General features: G+C 39.6%; 1 protein-coding gene across 1 annotated transcript in view; it reads right to left on the bottom strand.

The window, feature by feature from the left end:
* Positions 1-600: 600 nt before the first annotated feature.
* Positions 601-24,792, bottom strand: part of VAT1L (vesicle amine transport 1 like) — a 135,542-nt gene continuing 111,350 nt past the window's right edge. Inside the window, exons 8-9 of the mRNA XM_051975105.1 lie at positions 12,015-12,098; positions 601-3,676 (exon numbers count right to left, since the gene is read on the bottom strand). Of these exons, the coding sequence (XP_051831065.1) occupies positions 3,578-3,676; positions 12,015-12,098 (183 nt within the window). The 3' untranslated portion in view covers positions 601-3,577. The remainder of the gene's footprint in view (positions 3,677-12,014; positions 12,099-24,792) is intronic.

Here is a 24,792-nt window from a genome sequence, read left to right as displayed (position 1 = left end):
TCCAAATCACCTTTTCATCCTTATCTTGTCCTTCATGTTTTTGACCTTTTAGTTGAACTCCATCTCCTTCCTGACCTACCCTCTCCAGCTACCCGGCTTTTGCTCACACTTATCAGAGTGGACTTCTTCTGTCCCCTTCCTCAGCCCAAATTCTGTTTCCTTCAAGGCCCAGTTCAGCTATTACTTCCTCTATGAGGCCTCTCCTATAACTTCCCCACCTCATGTTTCTCAAAGCACTTTATCTGAACAACTCTTTCCCCCCATCCCCCATATTTGTGTCCTTGTCTTTACTCCCATTCATTTGTAAATTCTCTGAAGTCAGAGTCTGTGGGATAAACATCTACTATCTAAATCCCATCAAGCCTTCCATAGGTTCATAAAAATTGTTGAAATGAGTTAAATGGAATTTCCTGATACTGGTGGTTTTCCCTCCATGTTTTATAAGTTCAGATTTAAGATATATATATAAGTTCAGATACAAGGCTTTTCTATAATGCATGTTCTTATAGAAGAAGCATCTCAGAGTCCTGCTGGGACCTGCTGCCTCCCGAGGTGCAACAGCACTTTGCTTCTGTTCAATCAGTGACAGCCAGGCAGGGGTTAATGCTATGCGTGATATTTTATTCATATTTTAATGTAAACATAACTTACTTGGTAGGCACAATATAACCAAAGCTCTAAAGCAACAGGGACAATTAAACAATGTTTAAAATCACTCCAATCAGGCTTGAGTTCCAAAGAGGCCTTCACAGTTCCTTTAAGGCAAATCAAGACTTTCCTTTGCTCCAGGAAAACAATCATTTGACTGGAAAGAGGGTGATACAAACAGCAACTGGTAGAGCTCGCATCTATCTTCGCTCCACGCATCCCTCCAGCCCTGGGATCAGCTCTGGCCTGGTCGGGACAGATTTTGTCAGGCGTGCTGATCTCGCATCCCCTGGCACCCCCTTTGGTGCCTGCAGGCAGTGTCTGGGGGGCAGCACTGGCCTTTGACTGCCACAGTGGCAGATGGTTACACTGGCCCATTTATAACACCAGGAAGAGCTGGAGAGCATGGGCATCCCGCTTCCCCTTCCCAGTTACCGAGATTCCCCCAAATGCTTCATTTCTAAACCGCTGAGCTCCAGGACTTTCCCTTCGCCATCCCACTTGGATCTCCCCACTACCACCTGACTCTTTCCAGCTGGCAGAAGCTTTTCCAGTGCCTCTCGGACACACGGGGTACATAGCTCTGTTGGGGTTCTCCTCTGCCTCCATTTTGGATGTGTTTCTGGGAGAGGTAAGACAAATAAACAAGACACAACTACAGAATGGGACAAAGCCCACAGTAAAACCCAACAACAGTTCTCACTAGAGTATATCGCCCATCTCTCTAAATGGCACGGGGATGGAATATACTTAGCTCCTGACATGGAAAAGAGAAAATTCTATCAATATTAACTAGGAAATATTTTTTATTTCCATGGAAAATTGCCTTTTGATAAACTTCTAAGGGTAGCCCCTCCTTCCCCTCCTCTAAATGTATAATATTACTTACATCATGTACACAATCAAGGGAAACTCATTTCTGACTTAGGTTTGGCACAAATGAGGCAACTTCACAGCTGCCCTCCCTACCCCATGCTGAATGCCATGAAAGGAGCACAATTTCTGAGGTGTCCAATATGCTACATCGATGGAGGAGAAATGAGGGTATCTTAGGAAATGTGTAAACAATTTACAAAAGACTCCTTCATTCCCATCACTTTGGGGGGTATTGGAATAAATATTCATCACGACTGCCCAGGAGTACTGTGGGAGAACTAGGGTCCTCAGTTTGTGAGAGACGGGGCCCTCGGAATCCTCCTATTTCCTACAGGAACAGAAAGTAAGTTGAGGCACCAGGCAGCCTCTCCCTATTTCCTATTTTGTTTGGAGATTGGCGTGGTCATATGGATGTCTTTGGGGAAGAGAGCCTGTCTGTGGAGCTGCTTAGTGGAGACAATTAATATGAAGTGCTTCTGTCTAAGGCCTAGGGATTCTACCCATCCTTGGGAGGTAGCTATGTTAGCTGTTCCTTAAAAAAGGGGAAGGGAAATCATGTTTAATATTTTCAGAGGTATACGGATAATTGGTTATTGGTTTCAAAGGGATTAGGTCATTCCAGCTACTTGCTTCTAGTGCCAGACTTTGTCACCTTGGGACCAGCCTAGCTGTGTGTATGGAAAGGCTCTTCACCAGATGGTTAGTCACCTTGGGATGAATGTTTTTGGCCACAGTCTCTCAAAAAGAACATGTACTAAGGCAGGAAGGGGCCGAGATCTGCATAAGTGAAGGAAGCACCCATACTAATGAAACTGCAGATTGTTTAAAATACTGAAGAACTGAAGAAGGGAAAGTTATTCCAAAGAGTCTCTGAAATGGTGGCTCTCTGGAAACACTGCATATCAAAAAAGATCCGGCTACTTTTGTGTTTGGCTTTAGCCAATGAAAATTAACCTTTTGGATCATCAACAAACGTTCAAGATTGGCACAAAGCTCTAAACAAGGAAAGATTTTCCCTGACTTTTGTATACAAGTTCTGCAAGTTTCTGGTTCTTAGGGGATCAATACTGAAAGTGGCTTAAATACAGCTCAGTTTGGCCTTCTGATGGCTAATGTGCAAAAATCCTAGTGTAATTACAGCCTCTCAGGAACTAATTTGGGCTTCCCACCTGCCACACTCTATGATATAATTTCATCGATTTAAAAATGTGGCATCTGGGAAGAATATTTTGTTGGAGATGAAATGTAACTTCAGACAACACCTGTTACCGTTCTACCTCTTGCTTTCTCAAACAAGGCCATTTACATTGTCTTTCCTGAAAGCCCACAGATTGTACACCTTTTCTTTCCTTCCTAAAAAGAGCCACAAATAAAGATTTGGAGGAGGTTCCACAAGAGAGAACAGTGATATGACTTAATAAACACGAGAAAGAGACCCAATGATTAGGTAAAAGAGTAGTGGTATTGGAATGGTTTCAAGAGTCCACTAACCCATGGCCCTTGTTTTTGGCCTACTTTGTTTGAGTCGGTCTGGTTTCTATATCCTAAAGCCAAGGCAATGGCAGGCTGCCATGGGGCAGTGAGTAGCAGGTCTGGTCTGAAAAATCCTAAGACTTATCAAATGCTCTATCTTTTCTTCAAACTCTACCATGTTTACTGCCAGGCAAAAAAAATCCTACAATCTTAAGAAAGGATCTAGGAATCCAATCCCTCCTGAAGCAGGGATATCTCTTAGGTGTTGGGCCTGTGGGCTCATCCTAATTTACAAGGCTGTTGTAGGAATACTGAGAGGAAACCACCATCGGCAGACCTCGCTCACACAAGGAAGAGGGATGGCAGGTCACACCAATGCCAAGATGCGAGACTGAGCAGGGCGGGGTGGGCACTGAAGTTCAAAAAACAACAATCAACAGCTTTATAGCTCGGCGGACTGCAGACAAACACAACACACACGGCACTACGGCTTTTGTTCACGGGCGCACAGAATAGATTCCCCAGTCCGGTTCCCTTCCTCCAACCACATCTGCCCTCCTTTCGTTGGATGGAGGGACCGTTACTGGATGAAGGGCATTCGCTCCTTGTTGTCGCTGTCTCCCTCGTGGTCTTCCTCCTCTTCTCCAGCCTCACTCGTCTCCGTGCTGTCATTGGCCATCTGCAACCAGAAAAATAAATGGGATTACTGGTGATAGACCCTCCAACTTCCCTGGCTTCTTTGGTTCAGCCAAACTGTGGCAGGAAGGTTCAGTTTTGAATTATTTCCCTCCTAAGTCAGACAATACATTCCTATTAAGCACTTCCTATAAGTCAGACTGTACTGGGAATATAAGAAAAGCAAAATAGAATAAAAGGAAAAAGCCACTAAAAAAACAAACAAACAAACAAAAAGAATGGAAAATAGTATGTTTTGATCTGCATTCAGACTCCACAGTCCTTTCTCTGGATGTAGCATTTTCCATCATGAATCTTTTGGAACTGTCTCGGATCATTGTATTACTAAGAAGAGCTAAGTCTGTCGTGGTTGATGATCATACAACATTGTCACTGCTGTGTATAATGTTCTCCTAGTTCTGCTCACTTCACTCAGAATCAGTTTATGAAAGTCTGGTTTTTTAAGAAATCTGCCTGCTCATCATTTCTTATAGAACAATAGTATTCCATTCCATGAGCATCTCCTCAGTTTCCAATTGTTTGATCACATAAAGAGCTGCTATAAATACTTTTTGTACACGTAGGTCATTTTCCATTTTTTATGATCTCTTTGGGATACATTCCTAGTAATGGTATTGCTGGATCAAAGGGCATGCAGCACAGTTTGATTGTCCTTCGGGCATAGTTCCAAATTGCTCTCCAGAATGGTATATCAACATATTTTAAAGCTTAAAACTGCATGAATACTTTTGGGATGTCCTGTGTAAGGCTGATCCTGGCTTATGTTAGCTGTTTTACTATCAGCAAGACTTTGCTTCTTTGAACCCCTGTATCATCATTCACAAAATGGTTGATCCTTAGTTCACAGAAAACATAAGATTTGAGACTGTATAAAAACTTTATGGGAGTGATTTGGTCAAGATCACTTAACTAGTAAGTAGCTAAATTGTGATCCAAACCCAGGTATCCAGATTCTCAGTCTATTATCCTATCTGGGGATTAAACTAAGCTCTTTTCAGTATGTTCACCACATTCCTCTAGGTGGTGAGGGGAGAGAGGTGGGAAAGAGAAGAGAGGGAGGGTTCAAATCTAGGGCTTTTGCTTCCCAGCCATTGCTTGGTTCATTATACCAGACTCATACTTCTATAAAACTGTTGCACTTAGCCCAGTGCCGGTTAGTTACAGAAGAAGAGATGCTTAATTAATGTTCTTGGGATCATGGATTATTTAATGTACTCAGATTTAGCTATCTAAGGGCCACTTTGAAATACTGATTCAGTTATGAATCTAATCTTGCTGATGAGGTCAGGATAGCAATTCCTAGTTCAAAATAAATGTGTGACAAATTCACAATGACCATATTCTCTTTGCTCAAAGGCAAGTTTATTTAGGGGAAAAAGATAAAAAAAAAAAAAGATAAGAAGATAAAAATAGGTACCAGGAGTGGGAAATATGAAATAGAGTTAGGATAGCAATAGCTATCATTATCAAAAAAAGAAGTTTGAGCAATATGGTCAGGTCACATTCCCGCTGGCTGGCTGCTTCTCTTTCTACTCCAGGATCAATAATCCCTGAATTGTAAAGGCAACGTTTAAACAGACATGCTGTGGGCCTAGAAGGTGGTAAGATCTCCATCACTGGTGGTATTCAGACAGGAGCTGACCAGCTACTTTAGGGGAATGTTATAGCATAGATGGATGGCTGTTGAGCTACAGAATGAACCAGATTGCCTTGAGATCTCAACTCTGAAATACAAGGATTCACTAAGGTTCTCTCCAGATCCAAAATGCTATGTTCTAAGTTTCCACGCAATTCTGACATTCTATATTTTAAGGCCCTGCCCAAGATTCTTTCTTTATTTTCAATTCTTTCTCTATATATTTGTACATGGTAGTTTGCTTGTTTTAGACTGGGAACTCCCTGAGGGCAAGGACTTCTTGGTCATAACTTCATAGGGGACAAAACTCCAGTTCAGAAAGCAAGAGTGATTTGGTCAAGGTCATGTCGTACTGTTAAATGGCATGTTTCTTGACTCCAAGTTCCATGCTCTGTTCACTATGTGATTTTCCCTCTCCAGCTCCAAAACTAAGGGATCATGGGATGTGTTAGAAACATGGGAAAATATTTTATTATTATTATTATAGCTTTTTATTTACAAAACATACACATGGGTAATTTTTCAACATTGTCCCTTGCAAAACCTTCTGTTCCAACTTTCCATGGGAAGATCTTGAATAGAAATAGTCGGGAAGCCCCAAGAAAATACAATATAAAAGAGAAGACAAAAATCATACTCATGCTCTGAGATATTTCTAATATAAATGCAGACCATGTATAATAACATGAGGTTTGAACCCTGGGAGGTTAAAATGACTTCCCAGGCATTACAGACATTTGACAGTGATGTGGACTTATTCTATTTCCTTGTCAGGAAGACGCCCAAGCAGCTATTAACAGGCATAACCAAGTCCCAGACTATGTTGTTTGTAGAGTGGTTGTAAGGATAGAACTCTTATCAGCCTCCATTGTTTAAAAGTAAAGCTAGATGGGGGAATAGACAATCTTTGAGATATCGATTAGCATATCTTTAGACAGGTCTGGGACCTCGTCTGCCAACGCATTATATCTGGCTCCTCCTTGCTCCCTCCCTGTGAGTTGCCACCTTTACTTCTCCTTTTCCCCTCCCTTGGAGGAACCTCCAAGGCTGTATTCTCCCTATAAAAGACCTGCTTATAATGAAAATTTTTGCTAAATTCTTTTCAGGACTAAACCCACTATGAGGTACTCTCTCTCCCCCTCTAATGACATTTTTCTCCTTACTCTAGCTAATTCTGGTTAGTCTGCTAAACTTCTCTATGGATTTAACCTGCCAGTCAATGGCATACCCAGGCCTATAGCCAATTCCTTCAATGGATTCTTTCAAAGTCCTTTCCTCCATAATGATAACCCTTTTGTTCTTCCAACTCTACTTCATATTTGCCCCTTCTGGTACCTATTTTCTTCTTATTTGGTCTGTAACCTTTTCCCCTTAAATAAACCTACCTTTTGGCAAAGAGAATGGCCACTGTGAATTTGTGAATTTGTCATGTTTATTTCAAACTGCTACCCTGACCTCATCAGCAGGATGGGATTCATAACTAAAATATGGGAATGAGTTTACCTTTTAGTCAAGAAGATATTAATCATTCAGCTAAAATTTATTAAGCACCTATTATGTGCCAGCCACTGTGCTGAATACTGGGGATAAAAGCAGAAATTAAATTATCATATCTTTAGACAGATCTGGGACCTGGTCTGCCAGGTACATTCCATCTGGCTCCTTGATCCCTCTGAATTCCTGCCTTTACTTTCCTGGTTTTAATAAAAGCAAAAGACAATCCCTGCCCTCAAGGAACTCACAATGTAATGAGGTACACAGAAAGCAAAAAATTGGGTACAAACAAGACATATATAAGATATATGGGAGAGAATTAACAGAGGGAAGACAGCATTTTGGAGGGTGGGAAAAGACTTCTTGCAGAAGATGGGACATTCAAGGAATACCTGAAGGAAGCCAGGACCACTCTAAGAAATGGAGATGAGGAGGGAAAGAGTTCCAAGCATAAGACAGCTAGCGTAAATGCCTGGAGTAGGAGGAGTGTCTAGTGAGAGGAAAAATCGTGAGCTCGGCGTCACAGTTTCACAAAGTCCAAGGAGGCAGAGACAGTATATAAAGTACTAGAAGATGGGAAAGGTGTGTGTGGGGAGACCTCAGTCATGGATATGGATGGAAGTGGTAAAGTAGCACTGACTGATAAATTATATACTCTTGTGCAGGTATCTAAAAACCTGAGGATTGGGAGGAAGTATGGTGGAGAACCACTGGATGAAGAGAAAGGAAGGAAAAACAGATGCAAAATTGTTATGGGAATACCTTATAGGCTTCTGGGCCTAAAGGAGAAAATAGATAGTCATTTCCTAATGCAGATAATTTGGCTAGCATAGAGGCAAAAACCAAAAATAATAGTGATGGAGGATTTTAACTCTATGGACATGTGCTGGAGCCTACTTTCTGACAAAAGCAGAGTGGTTGGTAAATGCTTTATGTTTCTTGCTGATAATTTTCATCTTTTGAAGAGTACAAGAAATAATGAGGGCAACTACTATTTTGGACCTGCTTCTGACAGCAAGGAGAAATTAATAATGAAGGAGTGAACATCTTAGGAAGGCAGTAACCCCATCATCTCAAAGTTGTTTGTGATCTATAAGAAGGGAAACACAGGACACTCACTGCCTTATGCTTACCCTGGGACTTAGACAAGTATATTTCTAGGAGTTCAGAGTAAGTAAAGCAGAGATCTCATGACCTCAGCCTCCAAAAAGAAGGCAGCTCAACAGAGGTGAGAGCCTCACAAAAATGAAATTTTGACAATAAGGAAGAAGAAAAGTGAACCCAAAATAATTCTTCACAGAGAGCTTTCTAATTTACCAATTTCACACTGCCTTAGACATGTAGTGGTTATGTGAACCTGAGCAAGTCACTTAATCTTGGTTTCTTCATCTATAAAAATGGGGATAATAATAGTGCTTATTTCACAAGTTTTATATGAGGATCAAATGAGATCATAAATGTAAAGTGCTTTTTAAATCTTAAAGTGCTATATAAATGCTAGCCATTATAGCTATTTTATAATAAATACAAAAGATGAAAAGAAAGGCATGTAGCCATCTTTGATTACAAAATATTGGCACTAAAGCAGTTCAAACAAAAAACATTTAGGAGTTGTAGCAGAGGCTAAGTTCAATCTGAGCCAAATGAATGCAAGAGTAAAAGTAGCTAATGTGATCTTGGACTTTGGATGCCTAGTGTTCAGAGCTGGATGGGAAATGAACCCATTGTGCTCTGCCCTGATTAGGCCACATCAGGTAGTTAGCTGTAGGTATAACATTTTAAAAAGAATATGGACAAACTAGAGTGAATTCAATGAAGGGCAACCCACTCGGTAAAGTGAATTGAGATCAGTTCAGTTGTGAACTAGTTAAAAAATGACACATTCTGGACATGAGATAACTTTGGGACACATGGCCATGTGCAAGAGAGATTAGTCTGCTGGATCCCAAGCACAGAACTTGGAGTCACAGAGGGGAGGCAGAGAGGGAAGAATTTTCCTGATCACTGGAACTGCCCCAAAATGGAATCGGGTAAGGCTAAATTCTGTCACCAGAAGTGTTCAAGGAAGGATGAAATGTCCTCTTGTTGGAGATGTTGTAGAGGAACTTCTTCATTGTGAAGCACACTATCTTAGTCATTTCAGGAGTCCCTTCCAACTCCAGAATGCTATGACACAAACTTCAATGATCTAAAAAACCCTTTACACAGCAATGAAGAACTATGAAAGTAGAAATAATTGTTTCTACCAATAGTAGTTGATTAGGAATATTGGTACTGACTAAAAATCACTAAATATTAGATCTAGAAGGAGGATCTTAAAAAATCAGCCTCTCATTTTATAGAGGAGGAAACCAAGTCCCAGGGAGTCATTTCTTAGGGACAATGAGTTGATAGCAAGATGGAGCCTTAAAACCCAGTTTCCTGACACCCAGCATAGTTTTCTCTCCCTTGCATTCAATCTTCTCTCCTCAATTTCACCACTTAAGGACAATAAGATTTCTGAGAATTTTCTAAAACTGGCAGGGCTCCCTGAAGCTGTTTGCTTCTCATCAAATAAACAGAAATGGATAGGATAATTTTACCTTGATTATAGATATTCAATACAAACTATACAGAAATTCAATAGCAGCCACTTGGAGGCAGATGCTCATTGTGTTGGCAAGTTATAGAATTTGCAGCCTTCATCCAGGCAAGAAAGGAAAACAATCTATTTCTCATAGTAGGCCTTGGAATAAAGGATGATCATTGATCTTGAATGATCTCCACTAAGACCTCATGTTCATTGATTCAATCACTACTTCAACAAATACTTTTAAAAATCCACTATATGTGAGGAATATAACATTAAATAAAGCACCCATGGAGCTCACAACATTACAAGAAAAGCATAATAAAGAGGTAAAACAAAGGGTTATGAGCCTCTGGGGACAGATGGTTGGTGGCAGAGGAGATCAATCCTGACTGTGAGGGATCAGGGAAGGCTTCCTGGAAGAGAGCAGCTGAGATGGATTTCAAAGGAAGGGCAGGTATTCTAAAAGCAAAAAGTGAAGGATAATCCTTTCAGGCAGAGGGGAAAAGAACCGATATTTCCTCTTGGCACTTTGGACTTCTGGACCCTAGAAATAGGGATCCAGAAGGGATAAAAAGGGGGAGAGTGGGATTTGGTTCAAAGGCACACAGGCTGTGTGACAGCAATCAGACTCAAAGACTTATTAGTCTCCAGGCTAGGATAATTAGGATTATCCTATTCACAATGGGCTAATGAGGCAACATAAAGAAAAAGCATTGAACTTGGGAGCATGTGCTTGATCATGTCACTTTACATGGATCTCAATTTTCTTTAATTTAGAATGGGAATAATCATAGTAGGAGAACTTACCTAACAGGATCATTGGAAGAAAAGAACTTTGTAAAGCTCAAAGGAGAGGTATGATGAGACAATGGGAAGATCATTGGTTGTGGAGCCAGAGAGCCCAAGTCCAAATCCTGCTTCTGCCCTTAATATTTGACTGACCTCAGGCAAGTTCCTCAAACTCCCTGGATCTAAGTTTCCTTTTTGGTAAAAGGAAAGGGCTTGACTAGCTGCCTTATAAGGTCACTGCCAGTTCTCATTAGCACACATTTAACAAGCACCTACTGTATGCCAAGTTTGGTCTTAAATGTTGGGGATACAAAGAAAGATAAACACCAGTTCTTGCTCTCAAGGATTCATCCTGATGGGAGAGATAAGATGCAATCAAGATCTATGCAGGGGACCAGCTTGATGGCTCAGTGGTTAGAGCACCAGCTCTAGAATAAGGAGAAGCTGAATTAAAATACAACCTTGGACACTTAAAATTTCCTAGCTATGTGACTCTGTGTAAATCACTTAATCCCAATTGCCTCTCCAAAAAAAAAAAAAAATCTATGCAGAATAAGTCAGAGATAATATCAGAGGGGAAACACTAGATATCAGATTTTGTGATCCAATGATATAGAAATATATCCTTAATCTGGAATTGGAAAGTCCAACCTTTTGAGGGGGGAGGAGTAATAATAACGATGTTAGCTGACATTTATTTAAGGCTGGCACTTTCTATATTATATTATTTTATTTGAAGCTCACAACAACTTGGTGTAGTTGGGAATCTTATTTTCCAGATGAGGACACTGAGCTCATGAGAAGCTAAATTGCTTACTCGCACATGCCATAGTACATGTCTAATCCAGGAATCAAGTCAATATATCCAGGAGGCAAAAAGGGGCTATTGTTAACAGGAGTGATAGTGACCAGAACCATAGAGAAGATAAATCTAGGGATGTGTGGGGGGCGGCAGCCATCAAGCATTTATTGGCCCCATTATGGGCCAGGCACTTAGGGCCTGGAATAGGAAGAAAGGCAAAAATGGCTCCTGCCCTCAAGAGCCGACAGGAGGAGGCTGTGGTGATGAATGGGGTTCTACGCCGGCCCGGGGGTAGCGAGAGGGGTTGGGCATGGGAGGAATACCGAGGACACATCATTAATAAGATTTGGTAGCTGACTATCAGAAGTGATGGAGAGAGAAGAAAGACAGACAACCCCAAGATCATAAGCACAAGGTTATGGAAAAATGGTGGTATCCCATGCAGAATGGGCAAAATCAGATAAGAAGCAGCAGTTTTAGGGGAAAAGAAAATGAATTTGGTTTGGTGATGCTGAGTTTGAGGTGCTGAGAGGGCAAGTAAGCAGGGAGTCCTGTGGCAGTCAGAGATTAAGACATCATCTGCATAGGGATCACACTTGGATCCACGGCTCTGGTTGTTGCTATGGTTTGTCTTCATTCTCAAAAAAGACCAATGACGTCAGAAGGGTGACATCTTTTCTTGCAAGTGATTTGGATATAAGTGATTCAGGGCTGAGCAAAGTCATCAGCTCTGCTTTCTCCTCCAATCGTTGGGGTCCAATGTGCAAGAGAGTCAGGAGGCTGACCATGGCTCAAGACGCAGGGGGAGACCTTGGCCTTTCTGAGCCAAGGTCTTTCCTGGGTCTCAGTTTGTCCCAAAATTATTCAGTAGTTTAACTCATGGGTCTGAATGAGATTGAAACATAGTACAGACAGGTTATACCTCCAAATCTACCTCAAAGGACACCATTTTTTCTCATTAGGTAATAGGATCAGGCAATTAAATTTGCCCATAACTTAGGTTTTCATGTTCAGTGCTCTATACTTACCAAGGGAGTTGGGGCCTTTTCAACATCCAAAATTAATTTTCCTATGTTGCCCCTGTCATGGATTCTCTGCATAGCTTCTTTCACCTGTGAGATAAATGGACAGAAAGAAATAGTCATGAAACATAAATCCATTGGGAAGAGAAGAAGAGACTGGAAATGATTCTCTACTACACCCACCAAACATCTCTCTAGCACCCAATTTGTATAGAGCACTACACTTAGTTAGCATAATTGAGCACCAGTAGAAGCAGAAATGAATAAAAGCCCAGCATACAGTTTAGGAAGAGGCTAGAATAATTAAATTTATTTTAATTCAACAAATGCTAATTGAGCATTTCCTCCATACAAATCAGTATGCTTAGTGATGGTAGGTAAAAAGTAATGAAACACTTGAGGATAAGGGAGGGATAAAGACACCAATAACTAATACAGGACAATGCCTGATAAGTTCCCAGAAGGTAGGACACAGATAACTACAATACAATTAGAATGGGATAACTTAAGAAGAATTGAATGTGGCAATGATCAATTGAGAGCCTCAGACTTCAATTCCATGATTTATCTCTCTCCCCCACTTATTGCATACTGCCCATTGACAGCAACTAAGGAACTCAGAAGCACTTTTGAGAAATAATATGAAAAAACCTGCCTTTCTTGGCCGAGAAAGCTGCAATTAGACGTCTTCTTGCCCTCTATCCAAATAGCCCCTCCTATCTGGTCCCAGCCCCACATTTTACTAGGATGAGAATAATGAATGGAGATCATACTGATCAAGTATTTTGGGAGATTTCTTTTATGAACTTTTCTTTAGAAGAGATTTCACAAGCAATTGAAAATAAAAGGAAATCCTTCCAGGTTATAAGCATCTCTTAAGAGCAGCAGTGAAAAATATATGATATGAGTGACAATCATACCCATGTCCTGTTATCTCTAACTACTGAAACATTTAGGTATGTGAACAAATATTCTAATGTTCTTTTCTTTGTCCTATTAAACTCCTAGGGTTTTTTTTTCCCCCCTCTCAATCACTTAAAGAAAACCTACCCCACCAAAAACCTCTCCCAACCAATGAGATAGATAAATGCTATCTGGAAGTCCAAAGATTGCTTTTCCTTATTTAGAACAAAAGAGAGGTACTTTGCAAATAGAAATGGATAATTGGCTTATCCTGACTTCCTGTAAATCAATAGTGGTCCCCAAGTAGTATATATTGACTCGGTTAGAATTTATTTTATCCCTATACCCCACTGAGTGCTAGAAGAGCTCAGAGAATACCATTATTCTCATCCTAGTAAAATGTGGGGCTGGGACCAGATAGGAGGGGCTATTTGGATAGAGGGCAAGAAGACGTCTAATTGCAGCTTTCTCGGCCAAGAAAGGCAGGTTTTTTCATATTATTTCTCAAAAGTGCTTCTGAGTTCCTTAGTTGCTGTCAATGGGCAGTATGCAATAAGTGGGGGAGAGAGATAAATCATGGAATTAAAGTCTGAGGCTCTCAATTGATCATTGCCACATTCAATTATTCTTAAGTTATCCCATTCTAATTGTATTGTAGTTATCTGTGTCCTACCTTCTGGGAACTTATCAGGCATTGTCCTGTATTAGTTATTGGTGTCTCTATCCCTCCCTTCCCCTCAAGTGTTTCACTACTTTTTACCTACCATCACTAAGTTCTGAGTTCAAACTTGGCCTCAAATAGTTCCTAGCAGTGTGACTTTAGCAGTCCCTTAAATTCTGTCTACCTCATTTTCCTCAGTTGTAAAACGGGAATAATCATAGCACTTGTTTTTCTCAAGATTACTGTCAGAATCAAATGAGATAATATTTGTAAAGCACTAAGCAGAGTGGGTGACACAAATGAATGTTTGTTGACTGGACTTAACATTTATATAATAATTTAATGTTTCAAAAGACTTTTGACATACTTATAAAGGACATGCCAGCCAGGTTGCTGTGTGACTCAATTTACCAATCCTGACCTCTTGGACCAGAACACTCTTCTCTGGTTACCTTTCTACCCCACTCTCTGATATATATTACTTTCCTCTACTGGTATGTAAGTAAACTCTTCGAAAGCAGAGACTGTCCTATTTTTATGTTATTAATTGTATCTCTGTGATTTAGCACAGTGCTTGGCATTTACCAGTGATTGTTGAAAGTAGAGAAAACAGATTCCTTAAATACTGTTCCAATGGTCTCTTTTCTCCTATGCTCTCTATAGGACTAAGTGCTCTGAGAGCTGTGTGATTTTTATTATAAAGCTACTTGTACTAGACTATGAAAACAATCTGTATCTCTCTTTCTGTTTGTCTCTCTCTCCTTTCTCTGTTTCTACTATCTAGCATTTATATAGTTATTCAAGACTTATCCAATACTAAATTATCTCATAACCATCCTGTGAAGTAAATGCTATTATTTTCCCAGTTTTACAAATGAGGAAACTGAATCAGACAGAGGACTTATCCAGGCACTAGTAAAGTGCCTGAGGCTTGGATTTAAACTCAGATCTTCACATGAGTCCAGTGTATTATCTACTGTATACCACTTAGCTGCCTCTCTTTAGGATTATTTATCATTTACTTTGCTTTTGTTAAACTATCCTAATGGTCTTTTATTTCTCATTAACCCAAGACTAAGTAAGTCCTTCTTATCCACAAACTAGTGATCCTTCCTAATGCTCTGTTTCTCTGGAACAGTGGGCAGAACACAGGCCCAAGGGTTATGAAACAGTTAACTATGAAATAAAACTGAAGGCTACTTTCTGACTCTACAAGGTATAAATCTTGGAAGCTGGGAAAAAATGACAAGAATCCACAGAGGGAGAAAAGTAACCCCTCCTAGCTATGGAGAAAGCCAGGCATTTCCCTCTTTGGGCCACTGTTCCCTTGTGGATATGATTCCCAGGTAAAGAACTTACATCAATGGATGAGCAGTAGGGCTGCAATGAGACATAGGGCACGCCTAGAACTACATACCCACTACTGAATACTGATACTGTTCCAGTATCTTGTTGGGAGACCAAAGGTCAGCAACTTTACCATAAAATATCCTTCCAATAAATCTGGCTTCAGATACTTAAGTTTTGTATATAGGGTCATTTTTTTTTTTAACTTTTCTAACTTACACCACAAAAATCAATAATTTAGAAAGTATTTGCTGATCATTAGTAAGGAAAATGGATGAGTGCCTAATCACCCAATAAAACTCCAAATAAAGCATATTTGATGCTCAGTTATATCTGTACAGGTATACTAAAAACAAAAAACAAAAAACAACTGCCTAAGTGAGATCATCACTGTGCTACCTGGATGTGGGTATATAAGCTGGACAGTTGTGGTGGTTGTTAAGTCATGTCTGAGTCTTTGGAATTCCATATACCATAGCACATCAATATTGTCCATGGGGTTTTCTTGGCTAAGATACTAGGGTGGATAGGAATTTTTTTTTTAAATAAAAGATATTAGAGTGATTTGCCATTTCCTTTTGCAGTAATCTGGATACACATGAATAAAAATGTTTCTCATGTGGTCAGCACCTATCAGATGAACTACTGGATGGATAATAGCTATGGCATGCCTTCATGAGGTATCGAGAGAAATTCACTGTATCTGGAGTGAGGTACCCTGGGTTCTAGGACTACTTCTGTTACTAACTTTCAGTGTGACATTGGGTAGGTTTAGAAAATAAATATAGGCTACAATTTCCTCCTGTGTGAAAGGATGCTAATATATTTTCACTCCCTATATCACAGAGCTATTGTGAGAAAAGCACTTTCTAAACCTTCAAGTGCTATAAAAATATGAGTTAATGATTGATTATAACCAACGAGAGAGAAGAGGAAACATATCCCAATCAATAGATCAGCCCAGGAGAGGTCATTTTGATGCATGATTTTCTTAGGTCTCAGAGAATTGATAAAAGCTGTTTCTATTGTGCTCTATGGTTCCTACCCTGTGAAACAGAAAATATACATAATATCATTATAGTCTCACAGAGAAGGAAACTGAGGCCCATCAATAGAAAGGAATTTGCCCAACGTCAAAGGGCAAGGTAGTGACAAAATCAGGGGTAGGTCCCAGGTCTCCTGATATTAAATCCAGCAAGCTTCCCCATTCTATCAGACTCTTCTGTTTTCTGCAGGCTGATGCTAATATTCTCTTCCCCCTGCCTAACTCACAGATATCAACTTCTTGGCTTACATGGGCTAGGTGATGAATGGAAAAAATACCTAATGCGATTTAATAGCCAGGACTGGTTTAAGAATCTCTCTGGAACAGTGGGAAACTCTAGGACCTGTGAGTAGGGACAGCAAAGACTGCTGAGGGTCAGGACTTCATGCTGGGTAAGCATATTGGTAGAGCTTCCCCAGCCCCCAAAACAGGAAATTAATTTTTCATTAAGCTTTCTCTTGTCACAGTTTGATAAAACATTCTCACAGGGCACAAACCAAGCTGGAAGCTGGAAAAGAATTTGTGCTAGGCACCCCAGGTTTGGTTTTTAATGAAAAGATATCATTCCATATTTCATAATGAGCCCACACTGTTAATATCCAATATTAATGTTAATGTCTCAGCTCAGGGCTAAGTGTGAGTCTCCCTTCCCTGAACCTGAGAGTGACTGGAGAATTTAATGCTGTCCTTCACACCCCAACCAAGCTCTAAATGTCTCTTCTATTCAATTTATAAACTGCTATATAAATGATAAATACTTAAAACCTATCTTCGTGCTTGAAGAAATCAGATCACAGAGATGAGGCAATTTTGAAAAGAGAAAAGAACTCTTTCAGATTTTTCCAATAACTCTGGCCAACATTGATTTCCTTCTTTTTCTATATCTCTTCCTTGCCAAGGCAAAACCCTCTGCATGCCCATTCTATCCCTTCCTGTCATCTCTGGCAGATTGTGCTCTCTATTGTTCCCCACGTTCTCTAATCTTCAATCTTTCCTTATCTTCTGGCTCTTTCTCTGCTGCCTACAAAAGATGCCCATTTCTCCCTCATTCTTAATACCCCTCACTTTATCCCACTCTCTCTGCTAGCTATTGTCCTATATCTCTACTCCCCTTCTCTGTTAAATCTAATTTCTTTTCCTGAGGAGAAGCTTTCAAACATTTGAAGGCAAAGGTCATGCTCCACTTTGTGTCCTTGTCTTCTGGTCAAGCTCACCACAGTGCAGGCAGCCCAGGTGTCATCCTCACCCCCTCATTCTCTCACCCCCACATCCAAGTACCTTTGCAATATACACCCCCTTCTCTCCTGATGCTGCTTTCATCCTTTTGCAGGCTCTCACAACTTCACACCTGTCTGACTGCAGGGTCCTTCTGCTTGGTTTCCTTGCCTCAAGTCTCTCCCCCTTTTAGTCTATCCTCGAATCAATTGTCAAATTGAAATTCTCAATGAACAGGTGGTATTATCTCTGCCCTCCCCCCCATTTGATAAACTCTAGGGTTCCCATTATCTCCAGGATCAAATATGAAATCCCTTCACAAATTAGCCTTCCTATTGCTACCTAGCCTTAATCACTGAATGGGTGCAGCCTGAGTCAAACCGAGACCTATTGATACCTTAGCTTAAATAGTCCAAGGTTCCCATTCCATCCAGGGTTATCTCCAGTAATCCTGATCTATATCTGGCTATTGGACCCAAATGGCTCTAAAGGAGAAAGTGAGGCAGGTGACTTTGCTCCCTCACTGGAATCCAATTCACTTGCATGTCATAGTATTCCCTCCCAGATGTCAGGGTCCTCTTGGAGAACAAGGACAAACAACCACCACCACCCTCCCCAACCCCCCAAATTCTGTAATTTGATGACACTGGCTTTCTTGTTTTTCCTCCAACTCACACCTCTGCATTTTAACTAGCTGTCTCCCATACTAGAATCCTCTTCCCCCTTGAACCTGGTACTCCTTCCACTAATATAGTTCCCAATCCCTCCATGCCTTTGTCTTCATGATTTGCTTTGGCCAAAACAATTCGTTCCATAGTTAATCTTCTATTAGCTAAATGTATTCTGGGATGAGAGATAAGAGTATGTCTCCTGGCCTATAGTCAACATCTTCCAGAAGGATTAAGAGGAGACTGTTATTGAGGTTTAATATAGATGATGAGCTAAATATGACATTAAAAAGTGTGCCCTTGACCTTGGTGAGATTCATTCTTCAAATTATTATAGTCTGGTTTGCTGATTATCTGAATTAGGGATGTAAGACTAGCTTGTAGGAGTCAGAAACACATACTGATTGAGTGTAATTGATACAGGGAGTCTTCCTATCAGCACTGAGGCAAAGGCAAGGACAGCACTTGGTACCTATGGTATCAAGAATAGACAGTTTTTTCCTTATGTAGTCTATTCTACAGATCTACTCTCTTATTGTTTTTAGGGGTGCCAAGTAATTTGGATGGTTACTGCTTTAGAGTATAATTTGAGGTCTAGAAATATGAATCTCCTTTTATTCTTTCATTTTTCAAGATTTCCCTTAAGATTTTGAATGAATTTTATTAATATTCTGACTAGCTCTATAAAGCGTCCTTCTGAGTAAGTAAATTGGTATAACAAAAAAAAAAAGAGGAAATTAGGTAGTCTTATGATTTTTATCATATTGATGTAGTTCAGCCTTGATCATTGACTTTGCTTACAAGCTATTTATGCTGTCCTTTATTTAAGATGTGATTTTTAATTGTATTTATATAGGTCTTATATATGCCTTGTGGGAGTGACAGGGCAATTTGTTTAAAAGAGAACATCCCTTTCTCTTTGTAACTCTTAAGTTTTGCTATGGTTCAGAAGACCTGAATTCGATTTTGACCACAAACATTTATCAGTTATATTTTTTCACCTATGTTTACCTCAATATCTTCAGCTGTAAAATGGGGATAATAATAGCACCTACCTTCTAGAATTATGAAGATCAAATGAGATAATAATTGTAAAACTTTTAGCACTTACTATGTGCCAGGCTCCAGTGTCAACTATCATTGTTTATTTTATTTTTCTTATTATATTTATATGCTATCCTAGGATTTTGTGGAAATAGGAATGTAGTGTGGTAAAAAAAATGATGAACTTGGAGTCAGGATCACTGGACTCAATTCCTGGCTTAATTCAACAATAAACATTTCAATAAAACATTTATTTCATTAGAAATTCTGAACTTAAGCAGGCTCATGGACCCTGAGGAGAGATGAGGTAGCAGGAGATTGGGGAAATAGCAGAATGTGAAAAGCCCTGAATTTCAGTCCTAGCTATGTCACACTCTGGCTGTCTGATAATCATGTGACTCTCAGTTTCCTCATCAGTTAAAAATTAAAAAAGGGAGGGGAGACAAAGGGACTAGAAGATGATCTATATGGTCTATTTTCCTTGGTATCTCAAGATTTTCAAAGTCTTCCCATCATCTTTAGAACTTTTTGTCATCTCAGCAAAAAGATATTTGGCCCCAAGTCAGGAGATGTGGATTTAAGTCCCCATTTTGAAGAGATTATTTGTCTTTATGGGTCTTTTTTTTCTTGTCTGTAAAACTGGAAATAATAGCTAAGTCTCCAGAGGGCTGTGGGAAGAAACACTTTGTAAACTGTAAAGAGCTGTGGAAATGGGAGTTATTTTAATTAATAAAAATAAAGATCCAAAGGCATTATTAAAATATCAGTAATGTTAACCGGCATTCACAATCTGGCATTTACTTCTAAAGGCAGTCATCTTTTATCATCGAAATCAAATTGGTCAGGTCCCTCACACTGGGATAATGAGACTTAATGCTATTTGATTTTTATTTAGACTTTCATTAATGTTTAATAACATTCAATTTCCTCTTGAAGGGTCTGAAGGGCATAATCATTAGGGCACCAATGATATGACTTCATAAGCAAAGCAATGTCCTTCTGCTAAGAAGATCATACAATATGTCCTAAATATAAACATAACCAATTATCCTATGTATCATGCACTATTTATTTAAATGATAAACATAAGGCTTTTAAAAATCAGAAATGAGTAATGCTATAATTAAAGAGCAGATCTACCAAAGTCATCCTTTGAATATTAGAGAATCATAGAATGCTAAAGATGGAAGGAACTGTCAAGATCATCTAGCCCAACCCACTCGTTTTATAGAAGAGGAGAAAATCACATCCAAAGAAGGATACTGATAAGAGAGAAAGGCATCAGAGAGGAATGCTACCAGAATGTCAAAGGGCCAATGAATTGAGGATGTTTAAAACTTGAAGAAGAAAAAGTTGGGAATGGGGGAAAAGGGCAAAGAACTATAAGTTATAGGTTCAAGTTACAAAGAGGTAGATTTAAAAACAGATAAGACATTTCTTGAGCATGACTATTATTATCTCCAGTTTTTCAGACAAGAAAAACAAGGCCCCTAAAGACAAAGTGACCTCCTCAAAATTATGCCATTAGTACCAAAATGAGGGCTGAGAATCTACATCTCTTGATTTGGGGCCAAATTTCTTTTTGATCGAGATGACAGAAAGTTCTAAAGATGCTGGGAAAGACATGACTGGGAAAGGGAAGAAGAGAGAGAACAGAATTGTTCTGTTGGAGTGGCTCTCCTTACCCAAAGCCATTTTCTCTGAATTGGACACAGAGCCATCACTGAATTTTAAGATTCTGCTTTTATTATGGCCATCAGTGACTTGACCTAAACTGAAGCCATTATCTAAAAGAGATATGGATGGCTGATGATATAGTCCATCACTAAATTCTAATAGCTAATCGTTCTAAGGGACTAAAGAACCCCTAACTTAATCCCTCCCCAAGCAGGAATCCTATCTCCAATATCCTTGACAGGTACTTGTCCAGAATCTGAATACCCATAATTAGAACTCCCTATTTCACAATTCAGCCTGTCCATGATTACACGGTTCAAAATGGCATGACTTTTTTCTTACATCAAAGTAAAATCTTGACAGCTTTCTCTAATTAGTCAAGAAAATAAGCATTTATTAAGCGCTAATCGACAATACGCCAGCATCTGTTTTAAGTGTTAATGATATAAAGAAAGACAAAAACAATCCCTTGCCTTCAAGGAACTCATATTCTGAAGGAAGAGACAATGTGTGTCTAAGTAAGTGTGTACCAGATGCATCGGAGTAAATGGAAAGTCCCAGGTGTGCCCTCTGTGCTTTTGTCTTCATGTTGTTCTTACTCACAACTGAAAACAAAGTTCACATCCCTCCCATATCTCTTCTTCTGGCTAAATATCTCTAATTCCTTCACGTGGTCCTTCTACTGTAGGTATTCAGATGAACTGCCTTTTTCTCTACACATTCCACCCAGATAGCTTTCCTAGGATGTGACATTCAGAACTGAGCACAATGCTTCAGAGAGGACCTGCCCTACTCACAGGCTAGATGGCACATCCAGTCATCCAAGTTCCCAACTTAGGAATCATCCCTGGCTCTTCAGCTTTCCTCCATATGCAGTCAGCTGCCAAGTCTTACAGATTCTGCCTTGATATCTAATCTAATCTTATCTTGTGTCCTCTCTTGTTAAACCACAACAGCCCTGGTCCAGTCCTTGGTCATACCCTCCTAATTAGTCTCCCTACATTTAGTCTCTCCCCAATCTTGTTCATGTTCTAGACAGTTGCTAAAATAACATTCCTAATTCAGGTCTGACCATGGTATTCTCAACCCAGAAGGCTTCAATGGTGCTCCATTACCTATGCAAGATTAGATAAAGCCCTGTGATATTTGAAACTCCTCACAATATGGCTCTAGTCTGTCTTTCCAATACTGATTCTGCTCTTCATGAACTCAACTTTCTATACCACCTGACCCTCCTGCTGTTCACTATACACTATAATCCATTTTCTTCTTCCCTGCCTTTAAATATTTCTCATTGCTTAGAAGACTCTCTCTTTGCCTCTGCCTCTTGGAACACTGAGATCCCTTGAAAGCTGAGTTTGTAACACATTGTTCAAGATGTTTTTTCCTGATATTCCCAGATATATTTTGAATATATCTCTTCTAGTTCTTGACCTGTGAATACCCAGCTCCTGTCTCCACCTCCCCTCTCTATTTGGATGCAAGGACTGGGATAGCAAGGTCTATTTCACATTTGTTTTTGTGCCTGGCACATAATAATGGCTTAACAAATGCTTGTTGATTGATTATGTATCAGCTCCCTTATGCTGAAAACTTATCTTTTTTTCACTAACAACCCACGACTAAATTAACCTTTTTGGCAGCCAAATCACTATGCTGATTCATTCTGAGCTGATACTCCACAGAATTTGATCATCTCATTTACTGTATACCACACCACCCCCACACCAGGAGGAGGCAGAGATGAAACTGATTTGCCTAATCCCAAACTAACCACCCTGAAGTACCATTTTTTAAAACTGAATTACAAACAGAATGAAAGGATTTAAAAAATAAATCCCAAATTCCCACAACCACAGGTGATTTAATTTGGCTAAGAATAAAGCCTTATGCTTAAAATTACTGAATCAGAACAAAGTAAGACTACAGTAGGATTTTCACTACCATATTTCTTTCTTTCACCTTTTTCTTTCAATTCACTGATAGTCATAAAAAGAACTTAAATAGTTCATCCATTTACTAAACATCCATCAGATGCCTGGGTCACAAAGATTACTGTCCTGCAAGAAAGAACTACAAATATCAAAAAAGAGTAAAGAATCATAGGATCAGACATTCTGAGTTGGTAGGATCTTTATACATCATCTGATCCAACATTTTACAGACAATGAAATCTCCAGAGAAATGAAGTGACTTTCCTGGGATGATGTAATTAGTTAATGGCAGAGTCTGGGTTTGAATCATAGTGCTTGGCACAGCCAAGTCCTTAATAAAAGTTTATTGAATATTGGATGAATGGATCCACAAACCCAGGACTTGATTCCTAATTCCACCGGTCCTTCTAATATCCCTTAAAAACAAGTCTAATATAATGTATTTAATAGATACTTGATGAACATTTATTAAGTGAATAAAGCAGTGAATGGGGATAGTCTTTCAGGTACCAACAGAAATTTCAGTTACCCTTCTCCCTTCTCCCCATGGGCGACTGGGAAGGAAATAGAATTCATATTTGCTTTCTGCGTAAGCATCCAATTACTCGAATTCCATCCAGTATATAAAAGAAGTCTCAGATTATTTTTTCACTCTTAATTAACTCTCCTCGCTGTCTCACAAAGGAGCTGGCAGGGGAATCTTGCATGTAGAGTCGGTCTCCGTGGCGACAGTTGGGTCATGTGTTTTTTATGGGTTTGAGGGAGAATAGGAAGGTTACTCTGGCAACAGACAAAAAAAAAAGACCTGTTTTTTTCTGAGATTGGCTAGGATAATCACCTGAAAAAGAATGGGGCAGAAGCCAAAAACAGGTCTCTGCTCCACGAAATAACTGGTCAGAATGATCACAATTCAAATTTCCACAGGAAATTAAGAAAGGAACAGTGGCTCCTGTTTCTATAGCAATTTACAGGGTCGAAATGCTTCATGTCCAGGAGCTCATCTGATCCAATTATAGCTCTAGGAAGGAAGTAGTGTAGGGATTATCAGCCTGCTTTTACAGAGAAGAAAAGGAGACTCAGAAAGCTACAAGGTTAAGTTCAGACTTTTCCTGTTCCAAGGTCCACCTCCAAAAAATCTCCAGTTTCTGTTCTCTCAAATCCCTTGCCTCCATTGTGTCTGCCTTTTTCCGAGGCCAATCTTTTCTTCCTCACACTTCTTCTGAATAGATCTGTTTCTTACACCCCTAGGTTAAAAAATTCTTAGTGCTTCCTTCTCTCCACTTAAATCAAGTTGAAATGTCTCTGCCTTCAAGACTCTCCACTCCCATGAGTCTCTATTTCATCTTTAGTTTGATATCATTTTTCTCCTTCCATGCACTCAAAATTTGAATCAAACTCTCTGGGCCCTGAGCACACCTTGTTCTCTCCTTTGTGTCCAATGTTCATGGTGTTCCCTGGGCTCAGAACATCCATTTCATCTTTAGTTTTAGAATTCCTACTCTCATTTAAAATGCAAAATCTGACTTTTTTCTCCAAGTTTTCTTTGATCTTTTAGCTATGTGTGTCTTATTCCTGACCAGACTGAGTGGGCAGGAGCTATGTAATGTTGCCAGGTTTTGAACTCAGGCCTTCTGACTCCTAATAAAGTAGAAATGAGCTAATATTTATATTACTTATAAATTGAGACTAGTATCTCCCTTTAGGCAAGATTCACACCTGTCTCCATGTCATTCACATCAAGTGGTTCAGAGTCAGCTGGCATGAGGAAATGAAGTCAAAGAAACATCACATTTTATAAATTAGCAATTTGTGAATGGCAGAATTGCAATATACAAATTTTGATTACTACCTGATATTTTTTAATAATAATAACAACAACAATAAAGTAATATCTAATACTTATATAATGCCTCATATGAGTCTTTTAATTAATTAGCTAATTAAAGTCTGGTAACTTTATAAGTATCTCATTTGATCCTTAGAGCAAATCTGAAAGATAGATGCTGGTTTTATCTCCATTTTATGGATGAGGAAACAGACAAACAGCATTTAAGAGACTTACCCCCTGTCACCCAGAGTGTCTGAGACTGCTTTTGAACTCAGATCTTCCTATCTACCATCCTACTTGACTGCCTTTATGTCTTGAAGGCGGTGTGGTGCAGTGGAAAGAAAAGTAGATTTGGGAATCAGAGGACCTGAACCACTGGCACTTGCTGCCAATGTCACCTGGGGCTCCTCTGGCTTCAGATCAATGGTCCTCCATTGAGCTATTCAATCAGATCAATGATTT

This window comes from Antechinus flavipes, chromosome 2, assembly GCF_016432865.1.
Source record: "Antechinus flavipes isolate AdamAnt ecotype Samford, QLD, Australia chromosome 2, AdamAnt_v2, whole genome shotgun sequence".
Classification (NCBI taxonomy): Eukaryota; Metazoa; Chordata; class Mammalia; order Dasyuromorphia; family Dasyuridae; genus Antechinus; species Antechinus flavipes.
The sequence above is the reverse complement of the archived record's forward strand: the minus strand, read 5'-3'. Positions and strand labels throughout refer to the sequence as shown.